This window comes from Dermacentor silvarum, chromosome 1 (genome assembly GCF_013339745.2).
Source record: "Dermacentor silvarum isolate Dsil-2018 chromosome 1, BIME_Dsil_1.4, whole genome shotgun sequence".
Lineage (NCBI taxonomy): Eukaryota > Metazoa > Arthropoda > Arachnida > Ixodida > Ixodidae > Dermacentor > Dermacentor silvarum.
In genome coordinates, this window is record NC_051154.1 from 164,383,382 (window position 1) to 164,402,532 (window position 19,151).

The 19,151-nt window shown below is 44.7% G+C and overlaps 1 protein-coding gene across 1 annotated transcript in view; it reads right to left on the bottom strand.

The window, feature by feature from the left end:
* The window catches only part of LOC119436350 (dual specificity protein phosphatase 12), a 33,731-nt gene extending 16,444 nt beyond the window's left edge, over window positions 1–17,287 (bottom strand). The window contains exons 1-5 of the mRNA XM_037703169.2: window positions 16,741–17,287; window positions 16,545–16,658; window positions 13,998–14,119; window positions 10,413–10,506; window positions 791–956 (exon numbers count right to left, since the gene is read on the bottom strand). Coding sequence (XP_037559097.1) covers window positions 791–956; window positions 10,413–10,506; window positions 13,998–14,119; window positions 16,545–16,658; window positions 16,741–17,075 — 831 coding nt within the window. The 5' untranslated portion in view covers window positions 17,076–17,287. The remainder of the gene's footprint in view (window positions 1–790; window positions 957–10,412; window positions 10,507–13,997; window positions 14,120–16,544; window positions 16,659–16,740) is intronic.
* Window positions 17,288–19,151: the final 1,864 nt, after the last annotated feature.

The window sequence follows — 19,151 nt, forward strand, 5'->3', positions numbered from 1 at the left end:
CACTTTATGGAGCTTAGCAGGGTTCCGTGGGATGACTGTACTTGAGAACCCCTGGCCTAGGTGATGCCATTGTTATAGGTATCTGGCTTCTGAAAGCCCTGTACAGTCAAAGACACGGCTGGTATACTGTAAGGATTCCTTTCATTCAATTCTATTCCTTTCCTATCATCCACTGTTCACGGCCAGTCTATCCCGCTGATAATGTGGGCAGAGCACCACTGCGACCATTGACAAAGCAAAAGGTACAACAATGGAATAAAATCATTGCATTATACCAGTCTATATGTCATTAAATAGCGCCATATTCACTAGAAGTGTGGCTGATCAGATATAATTCAAATTTTGACATCCCACAACTGTTATATCCTTTTTTATTCACTGTTAGAATAAACTTATTTACCGTTAAAATAAATAAGTAAACTGTCCTAACATGCATAAGTTGACTCATACTCGAGTTGACCCTACTTGCACAATTCCGAAAGGTAGAAAAGCAGGAAAGGAGAAGTATCGCAATAATGATAAACAAAAATGACAATATAAAGATTATCAATAATAAAACTTTTATAATATTCCTCCTGCAAACAATCATAAAGCAAAAATATTTGTAGATTTAAGCTTTATATTAACATAGATATCACAACCAGGAACTTAAAATAAGACCCATATCAGTGGAGCTTTGCTATAGCCAGTAAAAGGCATAATGTTTCAGTAAAAGTTTTTAACTGACACAAAAGATAGAATGAGCTAGTACTGAAGCGCTTGTTCTGAAAGGAAATGGTACAGGGCCTACCCTTCCTTGGAGTGCCCTTGCTTGGTTGAAGAGCCAGGCTGTTGGCTCAACGAAGATGCTTGTTTGGCAAAGCCTCTCTTCCGGCTCCTTCCAGCGAGTGTCCCACCAGGCAATGCTGTAGCCTGGTGTGTGAGGCACAATCTTTGATGCGAAGCAGAGCGTAAACCTGAAATGATAACCATGCATGCTCAATTACCTATGTATAGGCACAAACACCACTTGGCTGTGATTAGAAACATCCAAATAACAGCACACCACACTACAACATAAAATGTGTAAAAGGCGAAACCAATATAGCCCTAAAATCTTCCACAGCATGGACTACCAAACTTACTGGTCCTTCAGCAATACCACTGACATTCAGGACGTGCTAAGGACCTCATGTCCTGGCATTCCCAGTTTATGTACGTAATAAAATGTGCAAATGCAAAAGCTCTGAGCAACATCCACACTCGGAAGGTTACATAGACCAGAGAGAGACACGCTCTTTAGGTGTGGATAGCACACCTTCCTGGATGTTTTTTAACACGATAGCTTTCTTTGGCTCTTCCCCTCACTTTGCGGTTTGTATGTTTCTGGCCATTTACGGGAGGAGGGTCAACTTGGGCCACTAGGTACACGATGGCTGTGGTCTTGCCGAGCAGACAACATGGGCCACTGGGTATGTGCTCGAACAGACAACACTGACACTATGGGATATAGATGTGATATATATACATATAATAATGACCATATAAATCCAGCAGGCAATGAAGCCAAGGAAAGCGTAGTGGTAATTAGCTGTGGTTGAAATTGAAATACAGTTAAACCTGCTTATAACAAACCTCCATATAACGAATTCCTGGATATAACGAAGTTTATTGATTCCCCGCCATTACTCCATAGAAGCACATGTATTTGAGACCTCTACGTAACGAAGTGGCAGCGGGAGACCCCCTCGATATAACGAATTTTACCCTCCGACCACCTAGAGATTTCGCCCCAAATTTTGTCATTTTTGCGTGAGCAGCAACCGGAAGCACCTTCTCCGCCGCGATGGAATGCGAAGCGAGCGCACGTGTGCGTGTGCGAGGCGGCCCTGCATCCCTCGACCCGGCGATCTTGCCGCCGCGGGCATGACCTTTCCCCCTCCCTTCATTCAAATCTGATCCTGCCGCTTGCTGCAGCTGGCCTAGCCCGCCAAGCCGGCACTCTCTCCTTTTCCAGCTGATGTTGCCGACGCGCTGGTACACGCTGTGGCACATCAGACTCGATGAGCGCGGACACGCCCTGTCAAACGCTGGCGGCGTGTGGAAGCGCCGCTGGAGAAGCGAGCGAAGTGACCTTCATGCTGTTGTCTATCGCTTCAACACAAACTGAGCGCCGAGAACACACAGCACGCAGAAAGCTACGAGCCACCGACGCACCTACACTGCTAGACCAGGCCCCGGAAACTCCGCTTGTTTTTTGTCCACGCGAATTGCAGCGCCATCCATGAGATGGATGCGGAACCAAAATCGTTTTCCCTTTTTTTTCTTGTCAACCCTCTCTCAACTTTGTCATTTCTCTCTCGCCTTCAACTATCGGCGGCGCGGCCGTGCTAACGGCCAAAACGGCAGGAATTTTTTTTTCTGGCATTATACGGTCAGTTTTTCGCCTTCCGTGCTAGCAGTGTGGTCCGTGTGGTAACCTACCGTTGCACGTTTGTCGGCTTTTTTCCCGCCATGTCTCGCAGCTGTCACTGTTCGTGTGTGGTTCCGTGGCGTACGAACACATCAAGACGAAGTGAGCCATGCGATGTGAAATTCTACCGCATCCCTAAAGACAACAGGTGAGCACCGTGCTGTTTACTTCCCGGTTTTCACTTGTTATGGTAATTGTGCGCAGTTGTACATGGTTGTCCGGTGGTCAGGCAGCAGTTGGCTGATTTGAAAACACCACAACACTGCAGTAAATCATTATGCCAATAAGCAGCGAACATAAAGCTCCTGATATAATACCACCTGTGCGTATCGCAAAGAACACGTGTGTAGGTGTGCGTTTTTTTCTGAGAATTAAGGTTGACATATCACAACTAGTACTCTGCCGTGATGCGAAACGAGTTCTGTTCTGTATGTTCCAACTGCGATGTTATAATTTATTATCTTCACTGTTCTTCAGGATGAAAGCGTTTTTAACCTACGCTGGAAGGATGGACCTAATGGGTTTGCCCAGAGACAAGATCAACAACCGCAGAATATGCTCGGTGCACTTAACGGAAGTGGATTTTATGAACCGAGCGAGAAGCAGGCTGTGAGAAGCTATTCTGCGCATTGGCCATTAGATCAATTAGAATAAATGTTTTTCACATGTGCGTACATGGAACACCATCCGCGTTTTGTTGTATTCTGTTGTGTTGCACTGTCTGCTCCAATTCTGGTTTTCGCAAACGAACTCAATAAAGTGAGTCCAAAGAACTGTTCTGTTGTAAGTGCAATTGTTTTTTAAATATAATTTGGGCACATGCTTGCTTGATACTAATTATGAACGGGACTGCGTGCATGAAAACGCAAAAAGAATCCACTGCGCACAAGCACGAATGCACGAATGGCACGGCCGGACAGGAGAGGAGCGCGGAGCACGAGATTTGGTCCGGCGTCCGCGACAAAAAAAAAAAAAAAAAGCGTGCCGCGGAAAGCTAAAGAAATAAAAAAAAAGAGCATTGCGCGTGGCATGAGGGGAGGGTGAGGCGAGGTTTGCGAGGAGGCATAGGAAAGGAGAAAAGAGTGGAGCAACGTTATCATAAAAAAAGGAAGAAAGAAGTGCTATAGCGAAAGGGGGAGGGTAAAAAAAATCGCGCCGCTTTTCTTTTTTTCGCCACCGTAGTACCGTCATCCATCCGCTAGGGCCTAACTGAAGTGCGCCTTGGCGCTAGCGTCGACTGAGCGTCTGCTATAAAAGAACCAATGGGAGGTATAGGAAGATTCACCCCCCTGGCTAGACTCTGCCCCGACGCAGATCGCTTTCAAGATACGGCCTGCGCGACCGCGCGCCGCCCCGCTATCCCTCCCCCTCGCTCCCTCGCCGCTGCCTCGAGCGCAACGGAAGAAGGCGCGCTTCCTCCCTGCTTTTCTTGCGCGCGCGAGATTTAGACGCGGTCGTCGGCTCCCCTCCCACGTTTTCACTCGCACATACATACGGCGCGCGGCGACTGCGTTATCGCCCTTGGACTTAGGGTACGGCCACGCTAGCGGCAAAAACACGCAGCAAAAACGCGCGTCAAAAGCGGCAGGAATCGGGGGTATTGCGGCGTGCCGCGCGAAATGGGTTCTGCGGCAAATGCCGCGTGCCGCGAGATGAAGAACCAATCAAGAGCGACGAGGGTGACGTCACAGAGCCATCACAATCGGAACGCCGCCGGTCCGCGCTGGGTTTTCAATCGACGATCATCGTCTCTCGCATGAAACAACGAGCGCTCGCGGTGTTGCTCGCCCGTTCGGAGAGCGCTGGAGATTTTATCGCGCTGCCACGCGCGTGCCACGGTGGCCTCGCGGCAAGGCGCTGACGCTTGCCGCTGGCTGCATGACGCATTGAGTTCTATGGGAGCTGTCCGGGACGCGTATTTACAATTGCTAGTAGGTACAGCGTTTGACTGCTGGCGCCACGCTGCGCCGCTCGCGCGTACCATGTTTGTAACCGCCGCCATTGGAACGGAGGAGGCGTTGACGGAGAAAACGCTGGGCTGGTGGTGACTAGCCTGCTGTTGGGATCGGTAGTATTATAAACGCATCACTGTTTTGATGATCCAAATATAATCTCACTATCAGGGAGGGAGCAGTCTACCTGACTGGAGCAGTATTTTTTTATTTGGGGTGTTGCTACGCTGCGCTCCGCAACACACCAACGACCGCCGCTTCGCGTCGGCACCCGGTACCACGGCTGCCGCCGTGGCACCGGGGTTCAAACGACCACGCTGGCAAACAGAGAGGAAAAAAAGAAAAACGTGATATTAAGAAAAAAAATTGTAGCCCGAGCGGGATTCGAACCAGCGAACGCATGATCCCAAAGCGAGCGCCGTAGCCACTCAGCCGTACAGCCACGCTTCGAAGGGTTGCATTCATGCGAACCATATGATTGCGTTCGAGCGCCCTCGGCGAAAGAAACCACCTAGAAACGCGGTACGCGCCAGCGGCGCAGCGTGGCGCCAGCGGTCAAACGCTGTACCTACTAGCAAATGGAGTGTTGCGTCTGGGACCGGTCGAAAATGACGTAACAGCCGGGAAAACGCAGCCCCCGGGAACGTAACAGCGAGGTTCTACTGTAACACTATACGACGCTACGACGCCATCGTGACGCTCGCTCTTCGTTTCCGATGCCTCGCGCTTGTGCGAAACGACACGCGTCCACGCATCCGGTACCTGGTGTGACATTCCAAGGATGAGTGATTCGACGAAAACGGAAAACGGGTGCGCGTTACAATTGAGGGCGCGTTAAAATCGAGTAAATAGGGTAAATGTTTATTTTTCGAATTTTCGTGCCGAACCTGCATATAACGAAATCCTCTTTATAACGAAGTTTTCCGGGAATTTGTCAATTTCGTTATATCCAGGTTTAACTATAGAAAATAACGAAGAAGAGGGGAACTGAAAGTGGATGAAAAGATAACATAAATACCCAAGTTAGTGGACGGATTAATGGCCGAGACTAGCACAATTGGTAGTGCACCGCACGTGTAACGCGATGGTTGTACGTTCGGTCCCTACTGGCTACAAGTTATTTTTCGTCCACTTTCATTTCCCCTTTTCTGCATTATTTTCTACATTTCAGTTTCAAGCACAGCTAAAGACCCCTATGCTTTCCTTGCCTTCATTGCCCGCTGGATTTATATGGTCGTGATTAACAAAAATCGACAGAAACTCCCAATACAATGTAGCTTACACAAGGTGTAGCGCCCGTGCATACCACGCTGCGTAGGAAAAACAGCCCCCACTCCCGCTCTCCCCTCTGTGTCTTTTGTATCCCCTAACTGCGGCTGTTAGCTATAGTGCAACCCACTTATGTTTCACATTCCTTGAACTTGAAGCCACATTACATGAAGGCAATGTTTGCTTGGCTTTGTCTTTCTTTTCTTTTAATTTTCTTTCTGTGATAATTTTTTCTCTTTCACCCCCTTTTTTTGCCCCACCTTTTTGACTACTCTCGTAAGCACTTTCTTTTCCCTTTATTTTACGATCTCAAACCTGATTGATGGAGCATTCGGGCTTTGCCCACAGCTAAAACTGTTCAAGCACTAAAACCCTCATGTAACATCATATACACACTATAGATAAATGCCGGACCTCCAGCCTGAACGTTGAGTAAAGAAACCTCTCAATGGATCATGCTCTCCTTCTTTATACAGTGTAGACCGCTTATAACCTAAGTTGCTGGAGTAGCGAATATCTGCACTATAAGCAGTACCATACTATAAACAAAACAACGATTTTCAAGCCCTGCACGTATGCAAAACATGTAGACCAAGCATGTAGACGCGCTTTGTACTATCGCGCGCACATCATGATTACGTTTTCGCCAGTGAGCTGGCAAAAACATAATTGCGATGCAGCCGGTGCTCTTCAAGTTTGACAGTTTTGCACCGAGTCAAAACGAAACAACCGTTTGCTGCAAACGCTGCAGAAAAAAACCATGACCGCTATCGACGTGATTTTGCGGTGCTGAAGGCACGCGCCTGACGCACGGGCCTGACGCACGCACCAAGTCTGGACGAATTAACTACCTTTCGCTGTAACAACTACAGTCGAAACAGTGGTCGCTATCTATGCGATCATCGATGGCGACTACGCAGTTCTTTAGGCACGCGGTCAACGCGTGTACCGAGTAAAAATGAAACTACTGTTCGCCGCAACCGCTGCGGAGAAAACCGCAGCCGCTATCGACGCGATCGTGGATGACGACTACGCAGTTACGAAAGCCCGCGGCCAACGCAATGTAAACGCAAGAATACAGGCTTTAAAGACACAAATGGGCTCAAAGCGTTCCGGCGCTGCTGTCATTCACGTACGATTTCAACTGATGGCTGTGGTGATGCGGACTTCGCCGCTTCGTTTCGGTTGGACGCTAGCGCCGTTCTTGCTCTTTTGCGTCGCACATTTGCGGCGCTCCCCGCTCACCGAGCTCCGAAAGTAGTCCGAATTAACCGATGTGCGGCCAAATAAGTCCGAATTAACGAGAGTATGATTGCATTGAATAATGCATACACCGGCCGGGAGCACACACCTTGTTAACAAGCGTGCTCGCTGCCGCCCTTGTCGGCGAGATTTTCCTGCGGAAGCCGCATTATAACCGGTATTTCGTCTCACGCGGCTGCACTGTAAGCGGTATGCGTATACATGGAGTGCTATGGGAAAATTAACGGGAGTCTGAAAAGACCGCACTATATCCGGTCCTGCACTATACAAGGTTACGTTATAAGTGGTCTATACTGTATACGGGGTGTCCCAACTGTCATGCACCAAGATTTAAAAATATGCAAAGGCCCCGCAGCTGGACAGAACCAAGGTAATGTTGTTTGCCGTCGCTTTGAGATACTCAGATTATTTTTTGCATTCCACCTAATTAAATAATTAGTCTTAATTCATCAACTTTTCAAATATTATAATTAGATTAAAAAGTGTCAATGAGAAAATTGTAGAGCAAGATGAAAAACTCCCAATACAGTTTCTGTTACTCAATACGTGCTACATAAGGGTGTTCTTTCGAGCGTGAAAGAAGCCTGCGAATATACGCTAAGTGCCACGAGCGGCCAGTCACGCGGCAATTTTGTGTGCTTTCGCAGGCTTCTTTCATGGTCGGAAAAACACTTTTAAGTAGCATGTATTGAGCAACAGAAAGCTCTATAGGGAGTTTTTCATCTTGCTGTACAATTTTCTCATTTACATTTTTAACCTAATTATATTTCAGAAGTTGATTAATTAAGATTAATTATGTAATTAGGCGGCATGCAAGAAATAATCTGAGTATCTCCAAGCGACGGCAAACAACATTACCTTGGTTCTGTCCAGCTATGTGGCATTTGCATATTTTTAAATCTTGATGCATGATAGTTAGGATACCCTGTATAATAAATTTCTGATGGTTGGTTTCGAACTCCGTTTCCACAGCACATACGCCTGATGCTCTAACCATTAGGCCATAAACACATGCCTAAAATGGCAGAATAAAACACCTTTACCAATTTCCCTCATGCTAGCCAGGGCTTTTAGATGCTTGGCGTGTTGGGCGCATCGCATAGCAGCTATTTACCGATAAAAAGTGAGTGCACGCATCTTTTAGCCGACGATGGAGATAGAAGTTACAGGAGACGTTCATCGGCGAAATTCGCTGCACGTCTCTACAAGGTCAAGCCCATCGTGTCTTGCATTTCAACACGTTATGATGCTAAATAAAAATTCCGCTTTCTCTGCGAAGTCCACCATGGTGGCTGAGGGATGCGTTCATCACTAAAATCTGAAGCGCATCTCCTGTCATAATGCACACGCTATCGCTTACAAAGATATCAATCTCAAGGATGGTTCCACTGCGAATTTTTTTTTTTTTTTGATAGACAGTGTAAATCTAACAAGAAAAGAATTAAAAATAACCTTCCACTCCTTTTGCACATATATCTGCTCTGCATTTTGTCACGTGTGCTTTCCTTCATTTTCACATCATTGGTTGCCCCCTCTGGCTTATTTCATTTCACTTCCCATATTTAGCCAAGAACGCAATGGAAAACGTTACAGTTGCCAAGCAGTGCTGCGTCCCATCTCATTATCATCTGTTCACGCTGTATGTACTCGCAATAGACATACTTTATAACCAAAAGAATCAGACAATCAATCCTAATGTGAGACTCATAAGACTACCTTCCGAAGAGTTCTTAACCACTTCCACAGCTGCAAAAGGCTGACATGCTAATTCCTGTGGAGTAATGAATCCTGGTAAATGTCATTTAGAAGCCCAAAACTGAAGTGCCGACAAGCACAGCTATCGTGCCATAGCAGATGCTCATGAGTGACAAGACTGTTTCAGCAACACCGTTGGATGAGCATGAGGTTATCAAGCCATGCGCCCTCTCACTTTATGCTTGCCAGACAGTAATGTGGAAACAGTCACGTCACTCATGAGCATCTGCTGGGGACATGACAGTTGTGCCCTACACCATTTCAGTTTGGGCCTTTTGGGTGAAATTTACCGGAATTCATTACTCCACAGAAATTACTAGCATCAGAATTGTGCAACTCTAGAGGTGCTTCGTCGCTTTGCAACCATGGAGACTAGCTTCGAGTTTTGAATTAGAATCAATTGTCTCACTCTGTCGACCAAAATGTTAATTAGCTTAATTTTTATAATTACTCATCCAATCACTACCTCTAGTAATTTTATTATGTACACTACTGTAGTAAAAGCAATCCAGAGGAAATCACTTACTTTCTCACCATCACTATTTTAAAGAAATTTAGAAGGCATTTTCTGAAACATCCAGCATATCCAGCATAGCAATAAAGAAAGATATGTAGAGGTACTTCAGATTTTTGGTAACATTGGCGAAATCCTTTTATAAATCATTCGTGTGCCTCAAATTGCATCTAATGCATTTGTTCTGGACAATAAGTCCAACAATAATCATCAGCAGACATGGGAGAGGAAAAGGATGGGGGTGTACTGATTTGATTGCTATTGAGTCAAATGCCTTTATCGTACCATGAGCTGCGTGATTTACTTGTCTGATTTAATTCAATAAGAGTGATGCAGCAAGGCTACAAGAGGAGTTTAGAGACATTGTAGAGAATTAAGCCGATTCTCTCCACTGGTTTATTTCCAACAGCCTGCACTGTTAATATTTATGGGTGTGCGAATAGTGATTTTTGAGACCGAATCAAATCATTATTACAAATAATATAAAATGATGTTCACATCCCAGTATTCTTAAGGTTAGCAAGTTTCTGCCATTACATAGTACGTTATGAAGCGTTGTTTATTCAAAGCACAAATGGAGCATTAAGAGCAAACAAGTAGTTTCTTCGCATGCACAGGACTCTCCAGAGAGTGCAAATGATCGCTGTATAGCGTGAAAAGTATGGCTACCTAAGCGACATAGTCTGCTCCACTACGCAAGTTCTCATGTTTTGTCTGTACTATGGCTGCGGGGTTGTAAATTTACCGTACCTTTGCTGCAATTTTATGTTTAAATGGGCACAGTTGACATTTTGAAATATTGGAAAAGTATCAGAAAAATATTCCCATTTACAAATTGTGACTATTCGATTTGAATACCGAATCGAATATGACACTATTCGATTCGTTATTCGAAAGTTTTGAATATTCACATATCCTTATTAACATTGGAAAGATAATACGAACTGCAAATTGACATTATCACCTACTAAATGTCTATATGTGCTTTGGTCCCGCATTAAGCAGCACATTGACTGCCAGAACAGGTTCACTTTGTGAAAAACAAAAAGTGAAAAACAAACGGATGGGGGAAATACAATGTCAATTGACTGATTTAAAACCAGCCTAGCACATCATGCACATCTGCTTCACATATCCACCGCCACAAAAGAATCTAGAACACTGCACGCAGTACAGTCCTGCTGCTTTGAAGGCTGTAGATACTGACCTACATTTCCTGCACCTCAAGCATTCCCCACTAGACTTGTCTTGATCAGTCCAGAAGCTCTTCACTTCACACGGTACAGCATAAAAGGAGCCAGCTGCAACAGAGGAGATCCTCAATTAACAAGGGAGACACCATTACGCTGCACATGAAATAGCATGTTTACACATGCAAGCAAATCTGTGCATTTACTATCAATATTTGCAACAAAAATAAATTCTTTGCAGAGATCTGGTCAGCAAATCAATTTGGAAAGTTAGATCTGCAGTGCCATCCTACCTTAGGGGGAACACCTCCATTAGTGTTCAGATTTATTAAATTTCATTTCTTTGACTTCATGGAAAATAAGGGGCCAACATGACACATTACACACATACTAATTAGATGCTTTCTCTAAGAGCAGAAAGCCATGTACACCTGTCAGCAAACGTATACGGACCAGCGATTGCGCGAAAAAGACAATTTTTTCAAGTGCTTGCGAATGAAACTTGAAATTGAGGACTGCAGTCCAAACTTAGCATTGCGAACTTTCCAGTGCACTCGTCAATTTCAGTTTATGTGTGTTAAATACGAAGAAATTCAGTTTTTTCAGCGACCCTGTGGTCCGTATACTTTTGCTCATGGGTGTACATCAGTTAATCAGGAAACTGTAACAAGCAGAAACTGCTGTCCCAGTTACTTCACAGTTGAGACTTACATAATCATCATCAGCCTAATTTTATGTCCACTGCAGGACGAAGGCCTCTCCCTGGATCTCCAATTACCCCTGTCTTGCGCTAGCTGATTCCAACTTCCACCTGCAAATTTCCCAATTTCATCACCCCACCTAGTTTTCTGCCGTCCTCGACTGTGCTTCCCTTCTCTTGGCACCCATTCTGCAACTCTAATGGTCCACCGGGATTATCTACCCTATGCATTACATGGCCTGCCCAGCTCCATTTCTTTCTCTTAATGTCAACTAGAATATTTACTATGCCCATGCACTCTATGATCCAAATTAACGTTACGCCTAACATTTTTCGTTCCATCGCTCTTTGTGCAATCTTTAACTTGTTCTTGAGCTTCTTCGTTAACCTCCAAGTTTCTGCCCCGTATGTTAGCACCGGTAGTATGCAATGATTGTAGACTTTTCTTGTTTGTCAACGACAGTGGTAAGCTCCCAGTCAGGATTTGGCAATGCTTGCCGTATGCACTACAACTCATTTTTATTCTTCTCTAGATTTCCTTCTCGTGATCAGGGTCCCCTGTGAGTAACTGACCTAGATAAACGTACCCCTGTACAGACTCTAGAGGCTGACTGGTGATCCTGAATTCTTGTTCTCTTGCCAGGCTGTTTAACATTATCTTTGTCTTCTGCATATTAATCTTCAACCCCACTCTTACACTTTCTCGGTTAAGGCCCTCAATCATTTGTTGCAATTCGTCCCCAGTGTTGCTAAACAGGACAATGTTATCTGCAAACTGAAGGTTGCCGAGATATTCACCTGATGCTCTGGGAACTGTACAGGTCAGTATAGAATTCTTCCGCTGCTTTTACTATATCAGCGAAATTGGTGATGATATTACCCTGCTTATCTTTCAGTGCATACATCTTGCCTTGTCCTATGCCAAGTTTTCTTCTCACCGATTTCTTGCTGCGTTTATTTTTTACTGCTTCCTCAATTTTTCCCGCATTATAATTTCGAATATCTCTAACTTTCTTTTTGTTGATCAGTTTTGACAGTCCAATGAATTCTATCTGATCTGATCTCTTGAGCTGGACATTTTCGTGCTTCGTTTCTTTATTAGGACTTTTGTTAATTGGGAGAGCTTACCTACTGGTTGCCCCGGTGCCTTACCTCCCGAACTTCAACTGCTGCTTCTGAAATCAGCCTAGTTACGGTTTCATTCATTACCTCTATGTTATCATCTTCCTCTTCTAAACTGGCATATTTGTTTGTGAGCACCAGCCTGAATTGGTCTGCTTTTACCCTACAGCGTCTAGGTTGCCTATTTCTTCTTGACTAAATTTGCTCTTTCTTCAAATTGAGAGAAATCCTAGACCTCAATAACCTATGGTCACTGCACTTTACCCTACATAACACTTATACATCCTGCACTATTCTGGCATAGGCAGAGAGTATGAATTCTATTTCATTCCTTGTTTCTCCATTAGGGCTTTTCCAGGTCCACTTCCTGTTGCTGTGCTTCCTGAAGAAGGTATTCATTATTCGGAGCCTATTCCTTTCCACGAATTCTACCAACATCTCTCCTCTAGTGTTCCTAGAATCGATGCTGTAGATGCGAATTGCTTGTCCACCAGCCTGCTTTTCCGCCACTTTTGCATTGAAGTCGCCCATGACTACAATATACTGAGCTTGCACCTTTCTCATCACTAATTCAACATCTTCATAAAACTGTTCTATTTCTTCATCATGGTGACTGGAGGTTGGAGCGTAGGCTTGTACTACCTTCATTCTATACCTCCTATTCAGCTTGATTACGACAACTGCTACCCTTTCATTAATGCTGTAGAATTCATCAATGTTGCCCACTATGTCCTTATGGATTAGAAATCCTACCCCGTATTATTTCTTATCTGGAATACCTCTGTAGCAGAGGACGTGGTCATTAGTCAGCACTGTATAAGCTTCATCAGTTCTTCTAACCCCCCCCCCCCCCCTCACTAAGGCCAATAATATCCCAGGCAATGCCTGATAACTCCTCAAACAGCCCTGCTAAGCTAGCCTCACTTGAGAGAGTGCACGTGTTGAACGTTGCCAGGTTCAGTTTCCAGTGGCAGCCTGTCCGGATCCAGAGATTCTTAGCACCCTCTGCCGCGTCGCGATCTGACCGTCGCCTTGGTCAGGTGCTCTGCAGCCACTGGAGACTGAGGGCCATGGGTTATTTGGAAGAGTCATGAGGCAGGTAGTGGCCGAATACTGCACCAGGGAGGCCAATTCCTCTTCTGGTGAAGAAGTACCTTTGTTGAAGCTGAATGGGTCGTCCTAATTTGATTGCACCTGGACTAGTATAACCCCACTGGCTCTCGGCAATTTTTCTTTTTTTTGCCGGTGTCAGGCCCCACTCCATGCCTGAAAATGTAGTGGACTGGAGGAGGATTCGAATGTATGACCTTCAGATTACAAGCCCGGTGTTCTACCTCTGCTCCACGTCACCACTTCCACTTACATAAGGTAAATTTTAATCCTGAGCTACAAGAATTATAGCATGCAGAAAATATGAAAACTAAACGAAGCACTGTCGTCACTTTTCCTCAGAACAGTTGTCAAAGCTTGTGCCATATGTAAATAATGTCACTACAGACATCCGAACAAGACATAGGTGTCACAGAAAGATAGAGACTTGAGGTGATCGACAATGGTCAAACAAGGGATATCAGTTAGGAGCCAACATTTCAACAAGGGGACTTGTCTTCACTTCGATGAAGACAAGTCCCCTTGTCAGAACGATTGCTCCAGCCTAAGACATCCCTTGTTTAACAACTCTTCATCATGTCAGTACAGACAGTGTCACAAGACTATTTGAAACTTTTTTGAAACTGGCAATTTTAATAAGAATGCTCAGAGTCAAAACGAAGCAACCTACCTTTCTTTGCCAAATGAGAAAGCCGCTCCAAGACAAAGAGTCTGAATTGCAGGTCCGCTTTGTCTAGTTTGTACCCCATTTTTTGGTAAAGTTTCAGCTGAGCCACAAAGCCTGCATTTGGTCTACAGAATAAAACGCAACCAATGCTAGCAATCATACAATCCGTGAGTAGGGCACACACACATGCACATAGTATGCACAAATTTCGTATAATCACAACAAAGAGAAGCTACTCATACTCCGAGACTATAGAGGCTCTAAGTGATGCCATGCTGAAGAGCCATAGGCAAGTCTCTCTCGATCAACTGAAGTTCTTCATTATGAAATCATATATGGTCGTGGCAGTGCAAGACACCATATACCAGAGGGGTACCTGCAAATTTGGCAACAGCAAAGTTACTTTAGTAAGTCAGATACTGAGCAGTCAGTATCTACAAACAATGTATTGCTTGTCAGTCTCTGCTGTTGCAAGTTTGCTGCTACTCTTGCGCTGCATCTAAAGGTAAATTATTATTAATAAAGTGTATGTGACATTTCACAGAAGATGTGTGCTCAAGGAAAAGTTTTAAAGAATGCATGTTATACCATCTGCCGTGGTGGCGTAGTGGCTTTGACATTGCACTGCTAAGTCCGAGGGCATGGGATCGAATCCCGGCCGCGGCGGCCGCATTTAAATGGGGGCGAAATGCACAAACGCCCATGTATTGTGCATTGGGTGCACGTTGAAGAACCCCAGGTGGTCAAAATTAATCTGGAGTCCCCCACTATGGTGTGTCTCATATTCTGGTTTTGGCCCACAAAACCCAAGAATTCAATCCCATGCCCTCTGGTTTAGCAGCGCAATACCAAAGCCACTACACCACTATGGCGGGTGGTTTAACATGCATTCTTTAGAACTTTGCTTTGAGCACACATCTTTTGTAAAATGCCACACACTATTTATTAATAACAATTTACCTTTAGATGCAGCAAACTTGGAGAGACTGACAAGCAATACATTGTTTTAAACAAGAGTGTGTTTTTCAGTAACTTTGCTGTTGCCAAATTTACAGATACCCGTTTGGTATATGAAGTCTTGCACTGCTATAAGACGGCGGCACATGTACCCTCACAATTTCTTGTATATGTTTTTTTTTTTTTTCAATCTTGTGCCGCCCCACCTTTCAACACCTCTAAAACCTTTTACAAACAGAATTTATTTTTAGTGAAGCAGGATGCAAAATTAGTAAAATTGTAAGTGCGCCCAAGCTCTTGAAGTTTACAAAAAATTCAGGAGAGTCGGCAGATATGAATTAACACCTTCCAATGCCACACTATTATCCCAAATTCTGACCAAAAGCAGGCAAATTACTTTTAAAGACCCCAGTTGCCAACTTGTTTTACCTTCGCAGAAAGAATAATTTTGCTTCTGCTTCTGCTGTTCTGTGGATTGTGTGCTGTGGTCTACCAAAAGCACGACCAAGCACTGAGACAACACTAGGCATGTCCATTGCATTGCTAGAAAATGCAAAGTACCGTTGACAAGCTGAGTTCATCCTTGGCCGTTTTCATCAGAAACGCGTGGACCAACACAGTTTTTCCAAGGCATGGAAGGTGTTAATGATAGCTTGCAGTATCCTTCTGTTCAAATGGTCTTCACGTTAAAAATGTTTTTTTCTGACAACGAAGAGACATGGGACCACACCATTTTGTTGCTGCTGCCATGACTCTAATATTATTGCAACAAGAATAAATGCCCTGTGTGACACCTATGCACATGGTATAAAGATAAAAGCTAACATCAGTCAGACAATGTTTGTATACTGCTGCACTTTCCGCTTGACTTAGGTGCACTGCAAGGAGTGCAGGCGCTCTACCTTGCTACACCTTGGCACCTTGCTACACGCATTAACTTGTGTTGACACCTTCCAAGCAAGTGAATGCAATGACTCAGTACACTTGCAGTGTGAATGTCAGAGCAATGATGAGTATGAAAGGCTATTGTGGCTGAGCAGCAGCCACAGCAGCTTGTACGTACAGTCGGCCAAAAAGGAAATGTGATCAAAGCTGCAGTTCATGAGTTGCAGTGTGTATTTCTAACCCACTGACACAAAGGGTGTGGTTCATATTGCATAACACACTGCCTTGGGAAGTGTACATGTACCAGTAGTTCACATACTAGTGTCTCATTGTAGTACAGCCATACCCCAGTCCATGTTATTCTCCCACAGTTCTTGTGTAGCCACACTACTTTACTGCTGTCACGCTCAGCGCTGCTCATAACATGACGTGATGGCAGAACATTTTTATTTCCCCCGTTTGTTACGTGACACCCAAAACCAAGAATTATTCATGGAGCAAATTATGTTGCGAAGAGTGCTTAACATAAAGTTATTGCACAGTACTATTGCCTAGTTGTCCAAGATATGCAAATAGCTGGGCGCCTCTACACTATACATCAAGCACAGAATGGAAATTTGGTCGTCACCATTGACGTTCTCTGAATTAAAAGAAAGCAAGCATGTTCCCTCCACAGAAGGCAGTGGGGGAGGGGGAGTAGTCACATACCCAATGCAGGCACGCCTTTCCTTCAGTTTGTGCAGCGCTTCGGCACAATCTAAGGCATATTTTCGCATGAGATGAGCGGCCACCAATGTCGCACTCCTCGAGACACCAAAGCGACTGGAACGAGCAGAATGTACATAGTTACGCCGACAGCACGAGGTAACGTGCGTGCAGTAAATAAGCGAAGAGATCAACTCACCAGTGCACTAAGCACGCGCCACTCTGTTGTCCTTTTTCGATGAATTCACAGGCCTCATGAAAGCGACTAAGCAAGTCCTCTTCGGCCCTGTCTTCGGCGTAGAGGTACAAGCAGACGACATTTCCCTCAAATTTGAGTCGATACGTGTCCACCGTAAGAACGTGAGTGATGCCGAAACCTTGAATCAATTCCACGTCTTCAGCAGCGTCTCGCCCACCAAGGTAGAGGCCGTCTTCCACAAGACTGCACAAAGGTATGGATTTTGGACAAGCGGGATTGTCCGGAGGTTCTAGTGAACTCTGCGGACCATCGCCAGCTCCGGCCTCGGCGCTCATGCCTCAGCAAGTCAGATGCTCACGTAAAAGTGGCCACCAAGTGTTCTTATTCAGGAGCAGCAAGATATGGATACTGCTCGAAAAAAGAATGAAGTAAACATTTCGAGCACTACGGTGCGCGAATGTTAGTTACACTGAATGGAAACGGAACCATAGACGGAACAGCATCTGTGCAGCATGTCAAACAAACGAACAACCGCGACGCCACACTTCTGGTGTTTTCCGCCAGAGGCGCCCGTTTCGGGCATTCTGTGAAGTACAAAATACAAAATATGTTAATAGTCATGGCTAGGTGGCGTATGCCACCGCCCGGTTTAAAGGGTTCAGCCTCATCCATCCATCCATTCATCCTTGACAAGAGCTTGGTGGCGAAACCCACTACCCCGTTTCAAAGGAGACGCTCATAGCATCCATCCATTTCTAGCAGACTATGTAGCAGAAAATGCAGGGGATTCACAGAGGCCTTTATTTTAGAACCGATAAACCGGGTCTTTATAATGAAAAGACGAGTAATGATGGGGTATCCATTCAACAGCAAGTCGTACCCATAGCATAGTCAAACAATATACTTCTGCGTATACATAAACGAATGAAATACTCAAACATCTACCAAGAAAATGAATGTGAAGATGAAGTGGAAGCGGGGAACATAGGTGCCTGTTCACAAAGGATTAGTTTGAATGAATTAGCAGACAGCTTGGCGAGAGCGGCCCTTAGTGCTCCAATTCTCCCGATCCTTCCTGTATCGGCTTTCATAACTGCTGCTAGGTTCAGGAGACGTGCAGTCATGCAAGAATCTTAGAACCTAGCATTATTAAATTTAACAGATTACCGACACCTCCTATTTCCTTGGAGCAGAAACTTCTTCCGTAATAGAAAAGTTGAAGTCCTCTTTACCAAATTCCGATGTTGAATACCTACATTAAACTATTATTGCATTGATCTGGTCTGGCGCCCTCCTCCTTGTGCTCATACTGTGGTGAGGATGAGACAATAGAACGCTTTTTCCTGTCATGTCACCGTTTTTTCATCATTAAGAAAACATATACTTTAGCTGGATTGAATATAATGATTCCCGATATGCTCAGAAGTGCAGTGTATACTCATTCTTCTAGACCTTCCGCTATGTGCAAGTTGCATAAATATAACTAACTGTAGTTTTCAAAGTGAATTGCAAATACGCAAAGCACAATGTCTACATAGCTAAAGACACGATCGCATCGGCTTGTAATTTGAGCATACAAGAAAACGTAATTTTGTTTTGAGGAACCTGAAAGACATTAAGCCCTCAGAGAGGGACAACTATTAATTCACGTGGGGGCCGAAAAAGGTCCAGACATAATACCCCGGGGACATCCTTGTTACAGGATGTCCGGCGGATGTCCTATTTGTTTCCAAAACGGTGCACATACACTGGGGCATGATTTGGACGTGCCGTGGACAAACTGTTTTCACGGGGGTATAGTACACTGTAGCTGAAGTGTACAGATATCTGTACCTCAAAATCGTGGTCGCGGAAACAGGTAAAGAAAAGTGGCATTCAATTTCAGTCATTGGAACTGCATGTAGACAACCCGGAGTCATCAAAAAGAAAATGAGAGAAACAGCGACGGTAAATATCAACAAGGACGGCAAGCAAGAAATCAGGAGATAAAATCTGTACGATAACGCAAGCGGCAGTGCCTTAATTAATACTTGAGGCCCGATCTGGCTGCCTGAGGACAAAAAAAAACATGCGGAAGTAAATATTCGCAACACGATTAGACATATATGTATCTGCTGCGGAAAAAGAATCCGGAGACGAGTCAGCACATTGTCATAGAATAGCCAGGACCGTATGGAACGTATTACACCTTCCAGAAGCGCGAAAGTCCATAACTGGTGGGAGCTTTAACTGGCCATTACATGGTTGAGATAGGGTGGCTAGATAGTCGAGATAAGCAAGAGACGTTTGGAGCATTGGTGAAAAAAAGCAAGGAAGATACAGAGGAAGAGACAGAATATAGAGGTAGAACTCAATTGATGAAGATAAAAATACAAAGTAGATATAGAAAAAATGCTTCTTCTTCTTTCTGG